Genomic DNA, 24,843 nt, shown 5'->3' with positions numbered 1-24,843 from the left:
GAGGCCCATTGTTGTGCCATTCATCTGCCGCCATCACCTCATGTTTCAGCATGATAATGCACAGCCTCATGTGTACAGATCCGTGCTTGCGTCAATTCCTGGAATTCCTGAAAATGTCCCAGTTCTTCTATGACCTGCATACTCACCAGGCATGTCAGCCATTGAGCATGTTTGGGATGCTCTAGATGGACGTGTACACCGGTGTGTTCCAGTTCCCGCCAATATCTAGCAACTTCGCACAGCCATTGAAGATGAGTGGGACAACATTCAACAGGCCACAATCAACAGCCTGATTAACTCTATGTGAAGGAGATGTCACGCTGCATGAGGCACATGGAGGTGACAACAGATAATGAATGACTGGTTGTTCCATGCCCCTACATTTTATTTTTAAGGTATTTGTGAGCAACGGCTGTATATCATATTCCCAGTCATGTGAGATCCATAGATTAGGGCCTAATGAATTTATTTCAATTGACTGATTTCCTTATATGAACTGTAACTCTGTAAAATCTTTGAAATTCTTGTATGTTGCGTTTCTATTTTTGTTTCAGTATAGTAAATTGAATGCAATCATATTGCATGTGAAACTAACTCTTGCATAAAGTTAAAAACATTAAGAATTAAAAATTAAATTTTACAATAAAAATTAACACTCAGGGCAATATTGAGTTGCTTTACGATGCAATCTCAGACCATTTACATCACATTGTTTTTAGACAGCTACAGCTCCATTTCATAATGCGCGATAAAACAGCCCTTCCAAACCATCAAACAGTCTTGTTCCACTCAGTACCTGAAGCCCCCTCCACATTGAAGAAGCAACCTTTAGCACTTTTTTGAGAACATTTAAACATACAGGAAGAAAAGAGATCCTGGACTCACTATTGTTTCATCTCACCAATTCATAGAATGTTGAGTGAAACAAATGTGAAACAGAGATAAATTCAGCCTGGAGGTCCAGGCTAGAGAAGAGATGTAAATGTGGTTTTACTGGAAGAGGGAGGGTGCATCCATTCTGGGGCCCACGGGAGCAGCCATCTTGGGGCCCGGTGGCTAAAGAGGAGAAGGTGGCAGTGAGGATGGCCTCGTTCTGCTGGTGGTGGAGCGTTCCGATGCCCACAGCCGGGGCGGGCAGAGTAGGCCGACTCACCGACCGGAGCTGGAGGAAGAGTAGAGGGAGAAAGAAGGTGGGCAAATGAAAATGGTCGGTTAATATTTAATTTTTTTTAAATCAAACCCAGTCAAATATACACAGTTTACAAAACATTGGGAACACCTTCCAAATATTGAGTTGCACCCCCTTTGGCCTCAGAACAGCCTCAATTCGTCAGAGAATGGACTCTACATGGTGTCGAAAGCTATCCACAGGGATGCTGGCCCATTTTGACTCCCATGCTTCCCACAGTTGGGTCAAGTTGGCTGGATGTCCTTTGGGTGGTGGATCATTCTTGATACAGACGGAAAACTGTTGAGCGTGGAAAACCCAGCTGCGTTGCAGTTGTTAACACACTCAAACAGGTGCGCCTGGCACCTACTACTATACCCCATTCAAAGGCACTTGCCCATTCACCCTCAATGGCACACATACACAAATCATGTGTCAATTGTTAAAAATCCTTCTTTAACCGGTCTCTTCCCCTTCATCTACACGGATTGAAGTGGATTTAAGTTGACATCAATAAGCACTCATAGCTTTCACCTGGATTCACCTAGTCAGTCTGTCATGGAAAGAGCATGTTTTGCACACTTAGTTTATTGTGCATGTTTGATATCCACTACATTGCAGTCGGAATTTACAGAATCACTGATCTACAAATCATCTTGCATCCCAAATAACAACTCATTATCTGATCAAATTGAACAATTCTGAGCCTCCCCTTCCTTGCTCAAACTGATCCCCTCAAACACAAACAGTTTTTCTCTGATCATTCAGTCAGGGGCAGGACTCACCTTGCAGGCCAGCTGCTTCTCAAACCTAGGGGCCACGAAGGACCAGGGGCCCATGTTCTGGGGCTCCTCCTGGCTCCAGACGAACTCTGTATGGGACACAAACACATGAAGAAGATTACATTAAAAAATTATCTTGAAGATGGCAAAATACTATGGATGGGGACAGTTAAATCAAATATCTTAAATAATATCATTACATTTTTCAAATTGTAAAATCATTTCAAATGCCCACCCCTACCAAATACAGTTCACAAAATTATGAATTGATCCGATGCTGCTGCACAATCTCTGGTAAGCAGTGTTGAACAGTAAAAGCCTAATCCTGGAATAAAAAAGCATGCTAAATGGAGAATCTCCATTTTTAAACCAGGGTTAATGTGTGTCTGGGAAACAGGCTTATAGTGTCTGTGGTAAGAAGTGAAGACCAGTGCAGGCCAGGGGTCACTTAAATACATTTGTTGTTGGTATACTTGGATAAAAGCGACTGCAAAGTGGCATTTTAGATATTAGATGTTTGAGGAAAATAGTGACCAGGTCAGGTATAGCCTACCTTTGGCATTGGTGTACTTGGTGAGCTCCTGCTGCAGGGCTTCCAGAGGGAAGGGACACAGCTCCTCCAGTCTGATCAGTGCTGTGGTCTGAGTGGCTGCGGATGCCTCCCTCTGCTTCAAAAGGGCATAGTAGTGCTTCCCTGAACACAGCACCACCCGCTGGACACTACAGGTATAGCAGGAAAGGACAGTTTTTAAAGCAGTTGGGTACATACTGTAATGGGTTGGGTCGATTGCTTTTGAGTTCAGCCAACCCTGGAAGGTGCAGTATGTACAGATGTAGCTACACTTTACTATTTGATCTCGTAAATAAAGTGACACCATAACACAAATGACAACATTTTTAAATGGAGATACACTTAACAGGAAGCAGAAGAGAGGGTGTAATGTCGTGGATACTTCTTTACCTGGCTGGTGTGACTGAGGTGTCACCAATCACAGGTTTGAAAGAGGTTCCAGGAGCCATGTCAGCCAGACTGGATGTTGCTCCCTACAGGTAGAGACAGGAACTCATCAACTCAGTCACCAAATATCACCATAAACATGTTCACAGTAGCCCTGTTTGAATACCTTCAAATGAACCCTTCCTTTTTTCTTTCCTTGAGGAAATCATTGCTATGACATGGTAAGATTGGGGGCAGCAATACAGTGGAAACCATGCCTTCACCTAACCACTCACTCACCTACCGATCAGTGATTACCCGAAGGGGGAGAGGAAGGATGCATTTTAAAGGTATTCAAAACAGGCCCATTTAACTCTAATGGCTTGTATTAGATGTGTTATTGAGTAGCTTACAGAGAATCGGAGCAGAGTCTTGGGCCCAGCAACGATGAGCGGCTTGCGGAAGTTGCGTATCATCTGTCGTCTCAGCAGGTGGAAGTACTGTGCTGGAGTCGTAGGGTTGACCACGCCCATGTTGACATTGTCACCATCCACCCCCTCCTCCTTACTGTCACACAGCTGGGAGAAAAAGAAAGACGAGGAGATTTAGACACAGATACAATACATTTTACAAGAGACAGCAAGAGAGTAGACAGCGGTATACAGTAGCTATAACAGAGGTAATTGTATCTGGTATTTGTTTCCAAAGAGTAGCCCTGGGCTCTTAAGTCGGTTCTCCTCATTTCCCATTGCCACAAAATGCAGAAGAAGATCAGAGGTTCCCCCGCTCCCTTAAAATTGTTTCCATGCGATTTGTGTTCCCCTCTTCACCTGTAGGAACCTCTCCATGCGGCAGGAGGAGTGTTCAGGTCCTGCTCCGTCGTAACCATGGGGAAGCAGGATCACCATCCCACACTGCAGCAGCCACTTCGCCTCGCCTGGAAGAGAGACATTTCAAATCAACACCGAGTGGAGCCAGAATGTAGAGTCTAACGTTTATGAAGGCTTTATGAATGCTCTATAAAGCTTTTATATTGAAGTGTAGAACATGATTTACTGATCATGTTGACCAAATACCCAGTTTAATCTTAAATGTATACTAAACAAAGTGTTGGCTCCATTCCATGTAGCCCCTTTCCCCTAGCCCTTGTTAATCTGTGTTCACAGAACTGAAAGGACTTGATAGGTGTTCGCCAGGGGCTAGAAGGAAACTGGTTTATGATATTCAATTATCTGCAACCTCAAAGGAGGTGACCTAAAAATAGCCTTTGGCTGACTTCAGAAAGTTATTGACCAAAGTATCAGCATTCATTACCTCCAGAGAGAAAGGTGTCGAATATGATTTGAGCTCCGTTGAAGAAGTCTCCAAACTGAGCCTCCCAGATAGGCAGTAGTTTAGGCTGAGCGATGGCCATGCCATACTCAAAGCCCAGCACGGCCTCCTCAGACAGGGCACTGTTGCACACCTAGAACACACACACACACACGCAGAAGAGTGCACGCCGTATTACAGGTGGGTGTCCATGACACTCTTATACAACTTAGAAGTAAAGCAAGTAAACAAGTCATGAGGTCCAAGTCTCAAGTGAGTAAAAAGGGTAGAATCTCAAGTCCCAAGTCGTGCATTGTAAGTGCAAGTTGAGTCCCAAGTTATTTTGTATCAAGTCTCATTGTTTTTTGTCTCTCGTTGCAATAACTCATTATTTACCTCCATGAATCCTTTCTGTTCAGGGTCTATGTGATTGAGGGGGATGTACATGTCATCTGTGTCTTGACAAACTATCATGGCATGTCTCTGACTGAAGGTGCCCCTACCAACATCCTGTCCACTGATACGAATGTTGAACCCTGCAAAACAAATGGAAAACAAAACACATTCTTACAGCCAGAGACATGAGAATTACATATACAAATGTATAGTCATTTGTCATTTATAAGTATTGACATAGTATGGTAATAACAGGCCTGGAAAACACAAATCTATCTAACAAGCAATTTCTGTAAAAATGGTTATCTATGAAGATCAATCCTTTTACACATTACCATGCAAACCCTTACCAAACCCTTACCAAACTAAAGTGGATGCGGAACCAGGCCAGCTCAGTACAGCTTGGTTTGGCTCAGTAGTGTAAAAAGCCGTTGACTGACCTTGGCAGAGCAGAGAGCCAAACGCCATGGCCTCAGCAGTGGACCAATCCAGATTAGTTCCATTCTCCACCTTCGCGCGGCGACCCTGAGAGAACACAACAGATCTGTTTATTTGAGCTTCAGAGAGTCTTTAAAACAAGGGGGAAAACAACGGAGCCCTTTATCCCTTTCCCCCCCCCCAGAGTCAGATGAACTTGTGGATACCATTGTCTCTGAAATCCCAAACTATCCCTTTAACTCAACACCTAGCAAACTTGTAAAGAGGTTGAGATCTGTTGGCTTAATGGCTAAGGTGTTGGGTTGACAGTCGGTGGACCTGGGTTCGAGTCCCGGGCAGGACCCCCCAACCCGAATTAGCTACAATATACAGTGCCTTGCGAAAGTATTCGGCCCCCTTGAACTTTGCGACCTTTTGCTACATTTCAGGCTTCAAACATAAAGATATAAAACTGTATTTTTTTGTGAAGAATCAACAACAAGTGGGACACAATCATGAAGTGGAACGACATTTATTGGATATTTCAAACTTTTTTAACAAATCAAAAACTGAAAAATTGGGCGTGCAAAATTATTCAGCCCCTTTACTTTCAGTGAGGATCTCTGAATGATCCAATGTTGACCTAAATGACTAATGAGGATAAATACAATCCACCTGTGTGTAATCAAGTCTCCGTATAAATGCACCTGCACTGTGATAGTCTCAGAGGTCTGTTAAAAGCGCAGAGAGCATCATGAAGAACAAGGAACACACCAGGCAGGTCCGAGATACTGTTGTGAAGAAGTTTAAAGCCGGATTTGGATACAAAAAGATTTCCCAAGCTTTAAACATCCCAAGGAGCACTGTGCAAGCGATAATGTTGAAATGGAAGGAGTATCAGACCACTGCAAATCTACCAAGACCTGGCCATCCCTCTAAACTTTCAGCTCATACAAGGAGAAGACTGATCAGAGATGCAGCCAAGAGGCCCATGATCACTCTGGATGAACTGCAGAGATCTACAGCTGAGGTGGGAGACTCTGTCCATAGGACAACAATCAGTCGTATATTGCACAAATCTGGCCTTTATGGAAGAGTGGCAAGAAGAAAGCCATTTCTTAAAGATATCCATAAAAAGTGTCGTTTAAAGTTTGCCACAAGCCACCTGGGAGACACACCAAACATGTGGAAGAAGGTGCTCTGGTCAGATGAAACCAAAATTGAACTTTTTGGCAACAATGCAAAACGTTATGTTTGGCGTAAAAGCAACACAGCTGAACACACCATCCCCACTGTCAAACATGGTGGTGGCAGCATCATGGTTTGTGCCTGCTTTTCTTCAGCAGGGACAGGGAAGATGGTTAAAATTGATGGAAAGATGGATGGAGCCAAATACAGGACCATTCTGGAAGAAAACCTGATGGAGTCTGCAAAAGACCTGAGACTGGGATGGAGATTTGTCTTCCAACAAGACAATGATCCAAAACATAAAGCAAAATCTACAATGGAATGGTTCAAAAATAAACATATCCAGGTGTTAGAATGGCCAAGTCAAAGTCCAGACCTGAATCCAATCGAGAATCTGTGGAAAGAACTGAAAACTGCTGTTCACAAATGCTCTCCATCCAACCTCACTGAGCTCGTGCTGTTTTGCAAGGAGGAATGGGAAAAAATGTCAGTCTCTCAATGTGCAAAACTGATAGAGACATACCCCAAGCGACTTACAGCTGTAATCGCAGCAAAAGGTGGCGCTACAAAGTATTAACTTAAGGGGGCTGAATAATTTTGCACCCCCAATTTTTCAGTTTTTGATTTGTTAAAAAGTTTGAAATATCCAATAAATGTCGTTCCACTTCATGATTGTGTCCCACTTGTTGTTGATTCTTCACAAAAAAATACAGTTTTATATCTTTATGTTTGAAGCCTGAAATGTGGCAAAAGGTCGCAAAGTTCAAGGGGGCCGAATACTTTCGCAAGGCACTGTATATATCCTGTAATTGTTATTACCGCCACATGCATCTTCCCAAGGTGGCTGTGTAGCTGGACCTCTTCGGGTATCTCCACAGACTTAGCCCCTACATACTGTAGCAGGGGGACAGGCACCCCCGTGTCCCAGTGGGTGACTCTGGCCTGGGGCTCCTCCAGACCTCCCCAGCGACCCTGTAACAACAACAAAAACTTTATAAGTTACAGCAAAGAATGGAATTTGGTCTCCTGTTCGTTTCTCAACACTCCAAAAAGCACTCCTCACCAGACCTGGGAACAAACATTTTGAGCGTTCGCTTGTAGTGCCAGATGGGTGGGGTTTGCACTTTTGCAACACAATGATTCCATTGTGCCAGGTAAACTCAATCAATATACAGCTTATACAGCTAAAGTATGTGAAATGAGTGCACATCACAGACCTGCAGGTTGGTGGGTGGTGGGCTGTATAAGGTCATGTTGGCCAGCTTGTCGTTCAGCATGCCGTAGTGGGCTGTCCTGATGGCACCACACTCCTCCTCTGTCATCAGGCCCTCTGAGATCAGCTGGTCAGCGTAGGAATCTGGGATGCTCTTCCTGGAGCTGGGGGGGGGGGGGGGGGGGGGGGGGTGAGAAGAGGGTAGGATGTCATGTTTAGTTATTTGTTGTTATTTCGGCATTGTTCTGTAATGAAGGGAATATCAACGGCAAATAATGTAAAGCAAATATGCAATTGTAGGTAAACAATATATGCTTTTGTTTATGGTTGTGGGGTGGTCCCCGTTCAATACAATGAGGTAGTTTCTGGACAATATTTCTGTCCATTTAGTAGACCCCTTTTGGCTCAAGATCAGCCAGAGAGGGAAAAGTATAGCAAATAAACTGAACTCACCGGATAATCTTGTACATGGCAGGGTTAGTGAAACCAGGTTCGTCTAGCTCGTTGTGTCCCCACCGCCTGTAGCAGAGCAGGTCCAGGATGACATCCTTCCTGAAGCGTCTCTGATACTCTACCGCCAAACGTGTGGCACGCACCACCTCCTCCGTATCATCACCATTCACATGGACCACAGCACAGCCCACCATCTTACCTGGAGGGGAGAACACACACAGTGAGATATAGTATTGACATTCCCATTAAAAAAATGGATTTGTGATTATAATTCCCATAAAGATCTATTATAGATAAAGCGATAGATTTCACATACCAACATCACTGCAGTATAAAGACGATCTCCCTCTCGCAGATGGAGTTGTATAACCCACTTGGTTGTTTACAATGAGGTGGATGCTCCCACCGACTCTGAAGTGGGGGAGTAGTGAAATGGTGAATGTCTCTGGAACAATCCCTTGACCCGAGAATGAGGCATCCCCATGGACCTGAGAAAAGTAAGCAGTTTCCACAATGATCACCAGGCTTGAAATTCTGAAAATATCTTAACAATGGATATGTCCCTATAAACTGTACTTCAGCGTAATAATCCCTTCCTACTATTCCTCTCTTTTACATATTGTACTACACGTGCAAGAGAAATTCACGAGAAGGCAATTAAGTATACTATTCTATAGCAGTGTTACTCAGTGAATGCGTTTCTAGTTCAGGGGTGTCAAACAAATTGGCATATAAAATATTATATAAAATATATATATATATACACACACACACACACACACAATACCTGGAGACATACGACTTTATTCCCAGGCTGTGCGTTCTCGTCTGGTGAGTAGTCTCCCTCCTTTTTGAGCTGCTGCCGGGCCCTGGTCTTCCCCTGGGTGACTGGGTTGATGGCCTCCAGGTGGGAGGGGTTGGGCAGCATGGTCACTTTGAGGAGGTGGGCAGCACCGAAATCCAGCTCTACAGAGGAGGTAAGGTGGGAGAGGACGTCACCGATGGAGGGAGAGTCCGCTGGGAACTCACTGAGGCCACACATCTTACGGAACATCAGCTGGGGGTGGAGGGAGAGAGGCTCATGAAATAAATAAATGTTATACTGGAGTTCCATATTTAACCTCTCTCAACCTGTTCACCTCTGTAAGAAAAACAACAAAATTCAAGGTCATCATCCACAGAAACTTTTTACGGTCACTTTCTGATAAGGTAACACTGTATTCTCTCATCTTCACACTGCATACGGCATTTCAGCTGACAATTACATGGAGTTTATTGGTAATCCCCAGTAAGTGTGGTTAATTCAGGTAAACATTACAGCCATGAATTTGACCTGAAAGTGATCAATAGTGTCTGAACCCTAACCTCTGGTGGGAACTGCAGCAGCCCCGTGAGGAGGTTGAGTCGCCCGCGATGAGGCATCCCCATGACGATGTCCGTCACCCCACTGTGGGACAACAGGCGGAACATCTCATAGAACACCCCCATCATGCTCTCTGCTCCCTCACCACCGTAACGCTTCACCGTGGAAAACTTGTTTGCCAGGAAATTATCAAACTCCTGAGGTAACAAGATGAAGCAGGTAATTTCAGGTTATTGTAAAAAGAGAATGTGTTCTCAATGACTTATCTGGTTAAATAAAAGCAAAATACATAAATAAGTCAACAAGATCAGTCGTTCTTGGAAATAGGATTTTTTTTTAAATTAACATTGATAAAACCAGTACCATCACATTCCCGCTGATAAGATCATGACTTTATTCCCACCGAAAAATGTTAAACAAGATGCCAATTAGTCAGTTAGATAAGATACACATTTTCATTAATTAGGCTATGAAAAGGTAATTCGGCTGTAATATTGTGTGCCGACGTCGACCTTTGACCCATCTACCTGTGACTTCAGCAGGAGCTTAGCCAACGGTCTCCTCTCCTCTGTGGAGGTCTCTTTCTCTACCCACTTTTACTTCCCCCCTCGCTCTCTTCATCCCCATCCATCCACCCATCTACCTGCGACTCCAGCATGAGTTTGGCCAACTTTTTCCTTTCCTCCGCCGTAAATGTCTCCTTCTTCAACTCCTCGAAGCGGTCGGCGAGCCACTCCCTTTCCTCCAGACTGGTCAACTGACTGGTCTCTATGGAAATGCGGCCACAGTAGGCCTCCTCCAGGTAGGCAAGCACCTCCTCCACTGAGGCCTCAGCCTTACCAAAGTGACGCAGTCCTGGAGAAGAAAGGAATTTATGTAGGAGACAGTGAATTTCAGGTCAGTTGGAAAATAGCACGTTTTTTTTTAGGAGGACCTGGTTGGTTGCAAATGCGTTGCAGTATGGGACATGCTAGTCTGCCTGCTTGACAAAGAAACATGTGTGCATAATTCTTTATCTCCATGAACACAGACTAAAGACCAAGAGCTCTGATAGTCTGACAGGATGAGGCGTGTGTGTGTGGGACATAATTCCTTATCTCCATGAATGGGTATCATAGGAACCCTCAATCAATCAAGTGTATTTTTCACATCAGCAGTCACAAAGCGATTTTACCATCTAAATCATATCCACCAAGTCACATGCACTTTCATTTGATTGATCTACTAATTTGTGAGTGATGACAGTATCTCATACCGCAGTCATTACGGTCATTGAAAATGCCTCATCCCTGGAGACACCATCCACTCAAACCGAGTGCCTGTGTTAAACACATGTGCTGTGAGTGAGTCACCACACAAATTAGCAGTTTGGGGCATTTAAAGGCAATGATTTAGTTCAAATTGTTATTGGTGCCATACCATTGCAATGGGTGGTTTAGCAATTCAAATGTTGGGTGATGGGTTTTACATTGACTTAAAAGGGTAGGAAACATGAGTTTTTACTCACCAAAGTAACAACACAGTGGTCAAAGACTTAGTAATTTGTAGTCACATTCTGGTTACCTATAACTAAAAAAAAATAGTTATGTTTTGGGGTTTATACATATTTATTAACTTATTTATGGATATCTTCTACCCATAATGCACTATTTCTTAACGTCATATGGAGAATCTACTCTGCGTTAGCTATCTTGAGCTGGCTAACGTTAGCCACTAGCCATGCAAACAGAGTGCTGGCAGTGGTGAGCTAAAACAATTGTCCACCACACGGTTCAGTTGTCTATTGAGTATTGAGCACTAAATGCATCTGGGCATTGCATGCATATACAGGGCCTTCAGAAAGTATTCATACCCTTTGACTTATTGCTAATTTTGTTGTGTTACAGCCTGAACTCATTATTTTCCTCACCCATCTAAACACAACACCCCATAATGACAAAGTGAAAACTTAAGATATTTTTGCTAAATTATTGAAAATGAAACAGAAATAACTTATTTCACCTTTATTTAACCAGATAGGCTAGTTGAGAATAAGTTCTAATTTACAACTGCGACCTGGCCAAGATAAATTAAAGAGTTTGACACATACAACAACAGAGTTACACATGGAATAAACAAACATACAGTGCCTTGCGAAAGTATTCGGCCCCCTTGAACTTTGCGACCTTTTGCCACATTTCAGGCTTCAAACATAAAGATATAAAACTGTATTTTTTTGTGAAGAATCAACAACAAGTGGGACACAATCATGAAGTGGAACAACATTTATTGGATATTTCAAACTTTTTTAACAAATCAAAAACTGAAAAATTGGGCGTGGCACTGCAAGGCACTGTAAAGTCAATAATACAGTAGAAAAAGTCTATATACAGTGTGTGCAAATTAGGTAGGATAAGGGAGGTAAGACAATAAATAGGCCATGGTGGCAAAGTAATTACAATATAGCAATTAAACACTGGAATGGTAGATGTGCAGAAGATGAATGTGCAAGTAGAGATACTGGAGTGCAAAGGAGCAAGATAAATAAATACAGTATGGGGATGAGGTAGTTGGATGGGCTATTTACAGATGGGCTATGTACAGGTGCAGTGATCTGTGAGATGCTCTGACAGCTGGTGCTTAAAGCTAGTGAGGAAGATAAGTGTTTCCAGCTTCAGTGATTTTTGCAGTTTGTTCCCGTCATTGGCAGCAGAGAACTGGAAGGAAAGGCGGCCAAAGGAAGAATTAGGTTTGGGGGTGACCAGTGAGATATACCTGCTGGAGAGCGTGCTGCTATGGTGACCAGTGAGCTGAGATGAGGCAGAGCTTTACCTAGCAGAGACTTGTAGATGACCTGGAGCCAGTGGTCACCCACCGAATATTAAGCGAGGGCCAGCCAAAGAGAGCATACAGGTCACAGTGGTGGGTAGTATATGGGGCTTTGGTGACAAAACGGGTGGCACCGTGATAGACTGCATTCAATTGAGTAGAGTGTTGGAGGCTATTTTGTAAATGACATCGCCAAAGTTTAGGATCGGTAGTATGGTCAGTTTTACGAGGGTATGTTGGCAGCATGAGTGAAGGATGCTTTGTTGCGAAATAGGAAGCCAATTCTAGATTTAACTTTGGATTGGAGATGCTTAATGTGAGTCTGGAAGGAGAGTTTACAGTCTAACCAGACACCAAGGTATTTGTAGTTGTCCCATATTCTAAGTCAGAACCGTCCAGAGTAGTGATGCTGGACGGGCGAGCAGGTGCGAGCAGCGATTGGTTGAAGAGCATGCATTTAGTTTTACTAGCGTTTAAGAGCAGTTGGAGGCCATGGAAGAAGAGTTGCATGGCATTGAAGCTAGTCTGGAGGTTTGTTAACACAGTGTCAAAAGAAGGGCCAGAGGTATACAGAATGATGTCATCTGCATAGAGGTGGACCAGAGAATCACCAGCAGCAAGAGCAACATCATTGATGTATACAGAGAAAAGAGTCGGCCCGAGAATTGAACTCTGTGTCACCCCCATAGAGACTGCAAGAGGTCCGGACAACACGCCCTACGATTTGACACACTGAACTCTATCAGAGAAGTAGTTGGTGAACCAGGCACGGCAGTCATTTGAGAAACCAAGGCTGTTGAGTCGCAACCCTTGGCCAGGTCGATGAAGACGGCTGCACAGTAATGTCTGTTATCGATGGCGGTTATGATACCGTTTAGGACCTTGAGCGTGGATGAGGTGCACCCATGACCAGCTCTGAGACCAGATTGCATAGCGGAGAAGATACGGTGGTATTCGAAATGGTCGGTAATCTGTTAACTTGGCTTTCGAAGACCTTAGAAAGGCACAGTAGGATAGATATAGGCCTCTAGCAGTTTGGGTCTAGAGTTTCTCCCTCTTTGAAGAGGGGGATGACCATGGCAGCTTTCCAATCTTTGGGAATCTCAGACGATATGAAAGAGAGGTTGAACAGTCTAGTAATAGGGGTTGCAACAATTTCGGGCAGATCATTTTAGAAAGAGAGGGTCCAGATTGTCTTGCCCAGCTGATTTGTAGGGGTACAGATTTTGCAGCTCTTTCAGAACGTCAGCTGTCTGGATTTGGGTGAAGGAGTAATGGGGAGGCTTAGGCAAGTTGCTGTGGGGGGTGAAGGGCTGTTGACCGGGGTAGGGGTAGCCAGGTGGAAAGCATGGCCAGCCGTAGAAAAATGCTTATTGGAATTCTCAATTATAGAGGATTTATCGGTGTTTCCTAGCCTCAGTGCAGTGGGCAGCTGGGAGGAGGTGCTCTTATTCTCCATGGACTTTAGTGTCCCAGAACTTTGACTACGCTACAGGATGCTAATTTCTGTTAGGAAAGCTAAGGCTAGCTTTTTAAAACTGCCTGTGTATATTTGTTCCTAACTTCCCTGAAAAGTTGTATATCACGGGGACTATTCAATGCAGAACGCCACAGGATGTTTTTGTGCTTGTCAAGGGCAGTCAGGTCTGGAGAGAACCAAAAGATACTTGTGTTCCTGGTTCTACATTTTTTGAATGGGGCATGCTTATTTAAGATAGTGAGGAAAGCACTTTTAAAGAATAACCAGGCATTTTTTACTGACAGGATGAGGTCAATATCTTTCCAGGATACCCAAGCCAGGTCGATTAGAAAGGCCTGATGGCTGAAGTGTTTTAGGAAGAGTTTGACAGTGATGAGGTGTGGTCGTTTGACCGCAGACCCATTACGGATGCAGGCAAAGAGGCAGTGATTGCTAAGATCTTGGTTGAAAACAGCAGAGGTGTATTTGGTGGGCAAATTGGTTAAGATGATATCTATGAGGGTGCCCGTGTTTACAGATTTGGGGTTGTACCTGGTGGGTTCATTGATAATTTGTGTGAGATTGAGGGCATCAAGCTTAGATTGTAGGATGGCCGGGGTGTTAACCTCTTGAAGCTAGGGGGCACTATTTTTATGTTTGGAAAAATAACATTCCCAAAGTAAACGGCCTATTTCTCAGGACCAGATGCTAGAATATGCATACAGATTAGGATAGAAAACACTCTAAAGTTTCCAAAACTGTCAAAATATTGTATTTGAGTATAACAGAACTGATATTGCAGGTGAAACCCTGAGAAAAACCAAACCAGGCTTCTATTTTGAAAACTCCATGTTCCATAGCCTCCCATTGCTCCATTTAAAGGGATATCAACCAGATTCCTTTTCCTATTGCTTCCCCAAGGTGTCAACAAGTCTTCGGACATAGTTTCAGGCTTTTATTTTGAAAAATGAGCCAGAACGATAACATCGCGTCAAGTGGTCACATGAGTTTTGCTTGCGCAACAGAATTTGGAAGGCTAATTTTTTTCCCTCTCCTACTGTGAAAGACATTTGCGGTTGATAAATTATCGATTATATATTTTAAAAACAACCAGAGGATTGATTATAAAATGTTTTGACATGTTTCTGTGGACATTATGGATATTATTTGGAATTTCCGTCTGTGTTGTTGTGACCGCTCTTTCCTGTGGATTTCTGAACATAACGCGACAAACAAACGGAGGTATTTGGACATAAAAATAATCTTTATGGAACAAAAGGAACATTTGTTGTGTAACTGGGAGTCTCGTGAGTGAAAACATCCAAAGATCAAAGGTAAACGATGAATTTGATTGCTTTTCTGATTTTCGTGACCTAGCTACTTAATGCTTAGTGTACATAATGTTTTGTTATGCTATCATTAACTTAAACGCTTGGATTGCTTTTGCTGTAAAGCATAATTTCAAAATCTGAGACGACAGGTGGATTAACAAAAGGCTAAACTGTGTTTTGCAATATTGCACTTGTGATTTCATGAATATGAATATTTTTTTGTAATATTATTTGACTGTGGCGCTATGCTATTCAGCGGTTGATGATGACAATTATCCCGCTTAAGGGATGGGTAGCGTCAAGAAGGGATGGGTAGCGTCAAGAAGTTTGCATGTCCCAGTTTAAGTCACCTAGCAGCACGAGCTCTGAAGATAGATGGGCAATCAATTCACATATGGTGTCCAGGGCACAGCTGGGGGCAGAGGGTGGTCTATAGCAAGTAGCAACAGTGAGAGACTTGTTTCTGGAAAGGTGGATTTTTAAAAGTAGAAGCTCGGATTGTTTGGGTACAGACCTGGATAGTAAGAGAACTCTGCAGGCTCTCTCTGCAGTAGATTGCAACACCGCCCCCTTTGTCCGTTCTATCTTGTCAGAACATTTTTATGTTAGGGATGGAAATGTCAAGATTTTTGGTGGCCTTCCTAAACCAGGATTCAGACACGGCTAGGACATCCGGATTGGCGGAGTGTGCTAATGCAGTGAATAAAACAAACTTAGGGAGGAGGCTTCTAACATTAACATGCATGAAACCACAGAGGTCAACAATAAAAGCACCTGGGGAACAATGAAAGCATGGGGAATAGGAGTGGAGCTTGGCACTGCAGGGCCTGGATTAATCTCTACATCACCAGAGAAACAAATGAGGAGTAGGATAAGGGTATGGCTAAAGGCTATAAGAAGGAGCATGTTTCTGGGCGCAATAGAAGGTTTCTGAACAAAGGAGGAGTAGGATAAGGGTGGGGCTAAAGGCTATAAGGAGCAGGTTTCTGGGCGCAATAGAATAGATTCAAGGCATAATGTACTACAATGATAGGATGTGAGTACACATCGATCCTAGTCCAGTATTGACGTCTTTACTGTTTGATGGCTCGTCTGAGGTCGTAGCAGGGTTTCTTATAAGCGTCCGGGTTAGTGTCCTGCTCCTTCAAACTGGCAGCTCTAGCCTTTAGGTCAGTGCGGATGTTGCCTGTAATCCATGGCATCTGGTTTGGATATGTACAGTACAGGTCACCGTGGAGATGACATAGTCAATGCACTTACTGTATTAATGAAGCCGGTGATTGATGTGGTAAACTCCTCAATCGGATTAATCCCAGAACATATTCCAGTCTGTGCTAGCAAAACAGTCCTGTACCTTAGCATCCGCTTCACCGGACCACTTCCACAGGTACTTTGTGTTTGAGTTTTTGCTTGTAAGCAGGAATCAGGAGGATAGGGTTATGATCAGATTTGCCAAATGGAGGGCAAGTGAGAGCTTTGTATGTGTCTCTGTGTGTGGAGTAAAGGTGATCTAAAGTTGTCACCTCTAGTTGCACAGGTGACATGGTGGTAAAAATGAGGTAAGATGGATTTCAGTTTCCCTGCATTAAAATCACCGGCCGCGTCCGGATGTGCATTCCCTTGCAAGGATCGTTGAGTGTGGTCTCAGTGCCAGCATCGGTTTGTGGTGGTAAATATACAGCTATGAAAAATATAGATAAACTAAACTGAACAAAAATATAAAAATGCAACGTGCAACAATTTCAAAGATTTTACTGAGTTACAGTTCATATAAGGAATTCAGTCAATTTAAATTAATTAATTAGGCCCTAATCTATGGATTTCACATGACTGGGAATACAGATATGCATCTGTTGGTCAAAGATATCTTCAAAAAAAAGTAGGGGCGTGGATCAGAAAACTAGTCAGTATCTGGTGTGACCGCCATTTGCCCCATGCAGCACAACACATTTCCCTTGCATAGAGTTGATCAGGCTGTTGATTGTGGCCTGTGAAATACTGTCCCACTCCTCTTCAATGTCCGTGCAAAGTTGCTGGATATTGGAACACGCTGTCGTACCCGTCGATCCAGAGCATCCCAAACATGCTCAATGGCTGACATACCTGGTGAGTATGCAGAAATGGGACATTTTCAGCTTCCAGGAATTGTGTACACATCCTTACGACATGGGGCTGTGCATTCTCATGCTGAAACATGAGGATCTCGTCACAGTATCTCTGTGCATTCAAATTGCCATCGATAAAATGCAATTGTGTTAACTAAGCTTTTTGTGCGAATGGAAAATTTGGGACCAACACTTGACATGTTGCGTTCAAATTTCTGTTCAGTATAGTCCACAGCTTATCATAAAGTAGTCTAACAGAGAATGCACTCCAGCTGTTGTTACCAAAGAGACAAACACCTACCCCCTTAACCTTACCCAGCTAGATGTACAGTACCAGTCAAAAGTTTGGACACCTACTCATTCAAGGGTTTCTCTTTATTTTTACTATTTACATTGTAAAAAAATTATGAAGACATCAAAATTATGAAATAACTGATATGGAATCATGAAGTAACCAAACTTTTTAAATGTTAAAGAAATCAAAATATATATTATATTTTACGCTCTTGGCATTCTCTCAACCAGCTTCATGAGGTAGTCACCTGGAACAGGTCTGCCTTAAAAGTTAATTTGTGGAATTTCTTTCCTTCTTAATGCGTTTGAGCCAATCAGTACAGTACAGGTAGTATACATAAGATAGCCCTATTTGGTAAAAGACCAAGTACATATTATGGCAAGAACAGCTCAAATAAGCAAAGAGAAACGACAGTCCATCATTACCTTAAAACTTGTTAGGGATAGGGTGCAGTTTTCGGAAGTTAGGGATAGGGTGCAGTTTTCGGAGGTTTGAATGACTGAGGTTCCCAAAGTAAACTACCCGCTACTCAGGCCCAGAAGCTAGGATATGCATATGTATGGTAGTATTGGATAGAAAACACTAAAGTTTCTAAAACTGTTACATTTATGTCTGAGTATAACAGAACTGATTTGGCAGGCGAAAACCCGAGGACACTTTTTTTCTGTTGACCTGCCAGCCAATTCAAAGGTTAAGCTATTGAAAACAAAGACTTCCGCCTCCCAAATTGTAATTCCTATGGCTTCCACTAGATGTCAGTCTTTATACATGATTTCAGGCTTGTTTTTAGAAAAACCAACGAGGAATAGTTGTTTGTCCTCAGGGAGCGCTTTGGCAAAGCTAGTCTCATTGCGCACGTGACCGAGGGAGTGCGCTGCGTTCTTTTCCTTTCCTATTGAAAATAGTTCACTCTGTATGAAATATTATCGTTTATTTAGATATTAGAGTACCAAATAATGAATTAGAAACATTGTTTGATTTGTTTGGACAAAATTTACTGGTAACTTTTGGAACTCCTATGTCTGCATTCTGAACGGGTGGATTACTGAACTCAATGACACCTACTAAACGGACTATTTGGGATATAAAGAAGGAATTTATCGAACAAATTGACCATTCATTGTGTTCCTGGTGCTCTTGTGATTTTGATCAGAGGAAGATTTGATATAGTGTTCGTTTACCAGAGATGGTAATGTGCACCAAAATCAAATTAGGATAGAAACGCTAGGACAACGAGTGTCCAAGTCCTAAAATTCTCTGGTAGAATGCCCCACTTTTATTTAATCACACTCACAACCATAAGCTATTGTCTGTAATTTTCTCACCATTAACTTTGCCAACTAACGTAACGTGTCTTTAGTATTATGCCCATTAAAAAAATGATTGTGCACAGGAGGTTCCGCGCTCCCTGTAAAAATGTTTTTTTTTTTTTTAATTGTTCAGCTGTGCGCTTCTTCATTGACAAATTTGTTATATGCAACATTTTTGGAACACGTTCTAAAGAACATTATTGAGAGTAATACCATCCTCATATGAATCTCCCAATAGACCGCATAGCCTACCAGATGTGTTGAGGGGTCCTTGTACAGCCCCAGTCAACATGTTGATCTCTGGCACAGTGTCCTCCACAGGGTCCTCTGGCAGTAGAGGGTTAATTTTAGCAGCCTTGTGTCCATGTGCTCGGTATGCCTCCACCAGGCGCATGAGACCATGATCTGTGTAAACTGAACAGCCTTTTTAAATGTCAAATTGATGTGAAAACTGATGTATTTAAATTAATTTATCTATTATTATTGTAAAATGTGTGGAAAAAGTCAATAAAGATTAAAAAAAATAACATTAAAAAAGACATGGGGTAGGAGGATATACCTCTAGGCTATGACAAATGTTAGTCTACAGTTAAATGCAAATTAAAGCAAGAAGTAAGTGTATGATATGCAGTGACAATAAGGAATATAAGAACAACTCAACACTTAATCTCTTCTGCAATTACAACAGGTGAATTGGATCAGTTATAAATGTAGAATTCACTTTGTGCAAAGGATGCTTAGTTGTTTTCCCATTGAAAAAGACAATGATTTGAGTTTAATGTTCATTATCTACAAAACATGAGCTGTGTTCGAATACCCATACTAATATACTGTTTTTTCATTTTAGTATACTGTAAACAAACAGTACTGTTTCAGTTGAGCGTACTAGAGCTTCGCCTGTCTACTGGAAGTTGTTGTTGCTAACTTGATTGCATAACAAATGACTAGGTAAAAATTGTACGATTTCGTGTGTGTTCATCAATTCAATCTGGAGTGCCAGAGTGCGCTCTGGGCGTTCGCATATCCAGAGCATGGTCAGATTGTCTGCTCGTAAATTCAGAGCGTGAGTAGAGTTGATCCGAGCATTCAACGGCAGTCAAGCACCCAAACTAACTCGCTAATGTTTTGCTAGCTACTTCCAGAAACAAATGAGAGAATGTCATAATTAGTAAAACTAATTAATTTGTATTCGCTCGTCGAACTTCGGCCGAAATTTTCTTCCAATGTGAAAAGCTATGAAGCCACGCCCATTTTCCGAAGAACAAATTATACGGAACCCAAACCAGCTGCGCGCATGCGCCATCGTGCATGAATGTATTTTGTCCCCATACACCAAATGCGATCACGACACGCAGGTTCAAATATAAAAAAACTCTGAACCAATTACATTAATTTGGGGACAGGTCGAAAAGCATTCAACATTTATGGCAATTTAGCTAGCTAGCTTTCACTTGCTAGCTAATTTGTCCTGGGATATAAACATTAAGTTGTTATTTTACCTGAAATGCACACGGTCCTCTACTCCGACAATCAACCCACACACACAGTCAATCGAATTGTTTCTAGTCATCTCTCCTCCTTCTAGGCCTTTTCTTCTCTTGACTTAATATTTCGATTGGCAACTTTCATAAATTAGGTGCATTATCGCCACTGACCTAGTTCGTCTTTCAGTCACCCACGTGGGTATAACCAATGAGGAGATAGCACGTGGGTATATGCTTCTATAAACCAATGAGGAGATGGGAGAGGCAGGACTTGCAGCGGTATTTTAGACCTTGGCAACGCAGACTCTCGTTGGCACATGAGCAGTGTGGGTGCAATAATTTCTAAATTTATTTTGCAATGCTCACGTCGCGAAGTCAGCCTGTTATGGGTCCTAAATGCATGGAAACAGCATCCAGTGCATGTATTTTTTATTAAACAATAACATGCAAAACACAAAAAAACATGACATCCAGAGGAATTACAAAGAAATAAGATACAGACAATACAGACATGTAGCGAATAAATGTTTGACATTTTGCTTTGTAAACGTTTTAAGGATTCTAAATAGTTTTCCCAAATCAGATAAACATTTTTACAAAGGGGTCTTTTTCTTCATAAATTGATTTGTGTATGAAAAATGTTCCTAATAAAGAGATTTATGACAAATTGACAGTCAATTGTAGAATCAGTGTAGTAAAATAACATGTAACACTTGGATATTTCAATAGTTGTATGTAATTTTGTTGCCAAGATATAGTTTTACATCAGTCCACTGCATGAATACTTCGTATTTTGGTGAATTTAGTACGATATCAGGGAACTTTTGGCATACTAACTATACCATACTATGACCAATTAGCATGCGATATACTCAATTCACGTCACAAATAGTACGGTTAGTCTGAGTATTTGAACAGAGCTCTAACTGACCTTGATTGAGTGTAGCGATATGGTCGCTCTGCAACTTCGGGTCCCCCTCGATTTTTTTGGGTCGGTAACCGTAGACTCCTTTTTCGGTGTGATATAGACAACCGACGACCGGGCGCGTGACACTCAGAGGAACTTTGTTAACGCAGTGCAAGTTTTTCAAGAATAATAGCACTGACATGATTTAAAATGAATAAAATAGGTCAACACGAGTTAGAAGCTTACACACACTACAGAACGTCAGCCATACTGTTTGACAAAGATGGGAGGTGACACCCCACTGCAAGCTGATTGGTTGAGCCGTCGGAGTACTTCGCCGAAGACGATACAATATGTTCTGTGATTTGGCCAAAGCGTAGAATGGTCAAAGACAGACAAATATTCTAAAATAAGTTAATATTTTCTAGAAATAAGCATGGAATAATTGATGAGAGAACTCATTTTCAAGAATAGTCCCGCGTTACCAGTTAGCAAGTCGGACATTTCAATGGGCACGTCACCGGGCTCAAATCGAGCATTTGTCAACAAAACAGTGTGATGAATCTTTCAGAAACCCAAAGCATGTATTTTCTATAAGCTATAATATATTATGTTACAATGTTTCAAAGTAGTTTTCATTGGGAAGGCAGGTAAATCGAAAGGCTATATGCGTTTTTATAATAATTTTAAAAAGCAAACACTTTTACACGTGAAAACACTTACATCCTAAATTCATTAGGCTACTCCACGTGCTTGACACTTGTTTTCTGCCATTTATGCAACATTCACGTGCTATTCGGAACTTGTGAACTCTGCCATTTTCAACTAGCATGAACACGACATTCACCGTCGACTTTGACTGGGGTTGCTACCCAAACGAGTGTTGCATACTCACTTAAAAGACCTTCGCTTGAAAAACGAAAAAAAAAGCGGCAATTTGACAAGCTAAACTAAGATAACTCAGAAATCGGTCAATGATTTGTAACGTTTTTGCGGAGGAGATATTAGTGACGCAATTTTAAATCTAAGATGTTTGGTGCAGTAGCTTTCTCAATAAAAAAATTTGCATGAAAACGAGTCCTCTCGTTTAATGACAACAAATACGTTATTTAAGAATCCCTACTGTTGACCAATCACCGAAGAAAGGGCGTAGACTTCGGCTACTTCTGCTTGCCTCGAGAAAAAAAATGCATTGGTTGCGGGTTTTTAGGCTATTTCTAATTTGCACTGCGTTCGCCATGGCATTTATATTAAAATATATATATTTCACTGTGACCTGCTGCTAACTGTCAGCCAGTGAGGAAAGATGTTGAGGAGTGAGAAGAAAAATATAACTTTTTACCAGTTGTAGGAAGGTTATTTAGATTGACATTAAGGAGACGCCTATTTCCAAACTTTTTTCATAAAACATATTAATACACAGGAACTGGTGCACATCAAAAAAACAAACAATGGAAAACAACTATGTGCGCACTAGAGCGTACCCAATTGTCATACTTAAGTAAAAGTAAAGACACCTTAATAGAAAATGTTTAAATTAAAAGTGAAAGTCACCCAGTAAAATATTACTTAAGTAAATGTATTTGGTTTTAAATATACTTAACTAACTTAAGTACTTTTGGGTGCCAGGGAAAATGTATGGAGTAAAAAGTGCATTATTTTCTATAGGAATGTAGTAAAGGTTGTCGAAAAAATAAATAGTAAAGTAAGGTACAGATACCCAAAAAAACTACTTAAGTAGTACTTTGAAGTATTTTTACTTAAATACTTTACGCCACTGTATATATATATATATATATTATTATTTAATTCAGTGATTGAAATTATAACCCCATCCTCAGTAGCCTATTCCAGCAGGCTATTGGGAAACAGAAGCACTTCTTAAATTAGTCTGTTAATTTGAACTAAGCAAGCTGCTAAATCGTTCAGTTTACATCTTGCCGACATATTTTCTAGGCTACTGTAGACTATCTGAAATGAGATGAAAGCCTATTCAGGGCTATAGGCTACCTGTCTTTATATAAGCATGCTATGCCAAAATTTTATTTGAATCATAAACCCAGATTTGAGTTTGTAGCCTATGCTTATTGAAATGATAAATCAATCTCGCAAACGGGCCATTTATAACGGTTTGTAGTCTTAACATCTGGCACATAATAACAGCACAATTGCCAGAAAATATACGTTTTTTTATGTTCATCCAAGTGTTTCTTGCTCAGAGATTTCGAGATCCATCACTCAAACTCTCCTGTCAGATGTATCTATAGTTATGAATATGCGCACAGGGGATTTATTTACAATCAAACCTGGTTCGAGCCCTGAATGCTGATTGGTTGAAATCCGTGGTAAATCAAACCTTATATACTACAGGTATGACAAAACATGACTTTTTGCTGTTCTAATTACATTGGTAACCTGTTTATAATAGCAATAAGGCACCCAGGGGGTTTGTGGTATATGGCCAACATACCGTGACTAACGGCTGTATCCAGGCACTCCACGTTGCGTCGAGCTTAAGAACAGCCTTTTTCCGTGGTATATTGTGCCTTATTGCTTAATCATAGTTAAATTGACATCCATTGATGGAAAATGATCTGGTGAGTTTAATAAGGGCGAATAATCTTTTCTCTTGGCACATATTCAAATTATTTTATTACACCATGTCATAGCTTGCAATAATTATTATTTTGAGGAAACCCAAATTTAGCTTCTAACTTCATTACAAGTTACTATGATATCCCTTATTACTTGGCTTGCTAAGGTTATGGAAAGGGGTTTATTGTATAGATATGACCAGTGGAAATTTTAGCATGTAAATCTTGGTGGTGGGGGGGAAATAAAAAAGTGGGATGCATGCCAGCAAAGCCACAACGCAACACTAAACAATACATGAATTGCACTATAACTGTGACAAACGGTGCCCACAAGCTGTTACGGCCTACTTAAAGCTGTCCCAACAGCAGTCCCAACATCTTGCCACTGCTACACCTGGCTATCAGCGGAGCCTTGTCTGGCAGCGAAACAGTTCATTCAGCTTTAAAAAACATAGCTAATATGGCTAACTTGCTTAAACAAATGTGATTTCTAATGACAATTGAGATGTAAAAACTATGGCATAAGGGGATGACAAGTGGATAAGAGGCAATCCGTAATTTTGATTAAGACATTAATGAGCGAGCTAGGACGGACGTAGTCAATATAACTACTTGTTTAGCACTTTTGAAATGTACATCGACAGAATTCAGAACATGGGCCGCTCTGACAGTGTTCTCCCTGTATACCAAGTCAGAACCGTAGGATAAATAAAGGGGGCATATAAGCAGACAATGAAAGCTCTTACAATATTAGATGATTACATTTCTCTAAAAGAGGTTGTAGGCTACATGTGCACCACCAAGTCAGACTTGTAGGCAAAGTTAAGAGGGGTAATTAGACCAAATGATTAGGGTGAGGCACATAGGCTACTAACATCTTACTACACAACATACACTTAGTATTACTTTCTTAGCTACAGTATACTGTACATACAGTGGGGCAAAAAAGTATTTAGTCAGCCACCAATTGTGCAAGTTCTCCCACTTAAAAAGATGAGAGAGGCCTGTAAATTTCATCATAGGTACACTTCAACTATGACAGACAAGATGGAAAAAAAAATCCAGAAAATCACATTGTAGGATTTTTAATGAATTTATTTGCAAATGATGGTGAATAATAGGTATTTGGTCAATAACAAAAGTTTATCTCAATACTTTGTTATATACCCTTTGTTGGCAATGACAGAGGTCAAACGTTTTCTGTAAGTCTTCACAATGTTTTCACACACTGTTGCTGGTATTTTGGCCCATTCCTCCATGCAGATCTCCTCTAGAGCAGTGATGTTTTGGGGCTGTTGCTGGGCAACATGGACTTTCAACTC

The 24,843-nt window shown here is 41.5% G+C and overlaps 1 protein-coding gene across 1 annotated transcript; it reads right to left on the bottom strand.

Moving 5' to 3' along the window:
* Positions 1–382: 382 nt before the first annotated feature.
* Positions 383–22,038, bottom strand: LOC139408678 (2-oxoadipate dehydrogenase complex component E1-like). The gene is made up of 18 exons (XM_071152869.1): positions 20,952–22,038; positions 18,789–18,941; positions 9,872–10,083; positions 9,231–9,425; positions 8,653–8,922; positions 8,182–8,353; positions 7,866–8,064; positions 7,417–7,576; positions 7,019–7,171; positions 5,035–5,119; positions 4,595–4,734; positions 4,202–4,352; positions 3,718–3,824; positions 3,301–3,465; positions 2,912–2,994; positions 2,504–2,670; positions 1,954–2,039; positions 383–1,162 (listed from the first exon to the last, which is right to left on the bottom strand). The coding sequence occupies exons 1-18, from the start codon at positions 21,127–21,129 to the stop codon at positions 893–895; spliced, it is 2,946 nt and encodes a 981-aa protein (XP_071008970.1). The 5' UTR covers positions 21,130–22,038; the 3' UTR covers positions 383–892.
* Positions 22,039–24,843: the final 2,805 nt, after the last annotated feature.

Source organism: Oncorhynchus clarkii, chromosome 1 (assembly GCF_045791955.1).
Source record: "Oncorhynchus clarkii lewisi isolate Uvic-CL-2024 chromosome 1, UVic_Ocla_1.0, whole genome shotgun sequence".
Taxonomy (NCBI): domain Eukaryota; kingdom Metazoa; phylum Chordata; class Actinopteri; order Salmoniformes; family Salmonidae; genus Oncorhynchus; species Oncorhynchus clarkii.
This window is presented reverse-complemented; position numbering and strand designations above follow the sequence as displayed.

Bases quoted from the DNA above. Each gene is read 5' to 3' on its own strand.
- LOC139408678 (XM_071152869.1), bottom strand. From the start codon at position 21,129: ATGTCAGTGCTATTATTCTTGAAAAACTTGCACTGCGTTAACAAAGTT. The intron at 3,466-3,717 runs GTGAAGAGGGGA...TTTTTCTCCCAG, and splicing joins GCATGGAGAGGTTCCTACAG to CTGTGTGACAGTAAGGAGGA. The intron at 2,040-2,503 runs GTAGGCTATACC...TGTCCCATACAG, and splicing joins CAAGTACACCAATGCCAAAG to AGTTCGTCTGGAGCCAGGAG.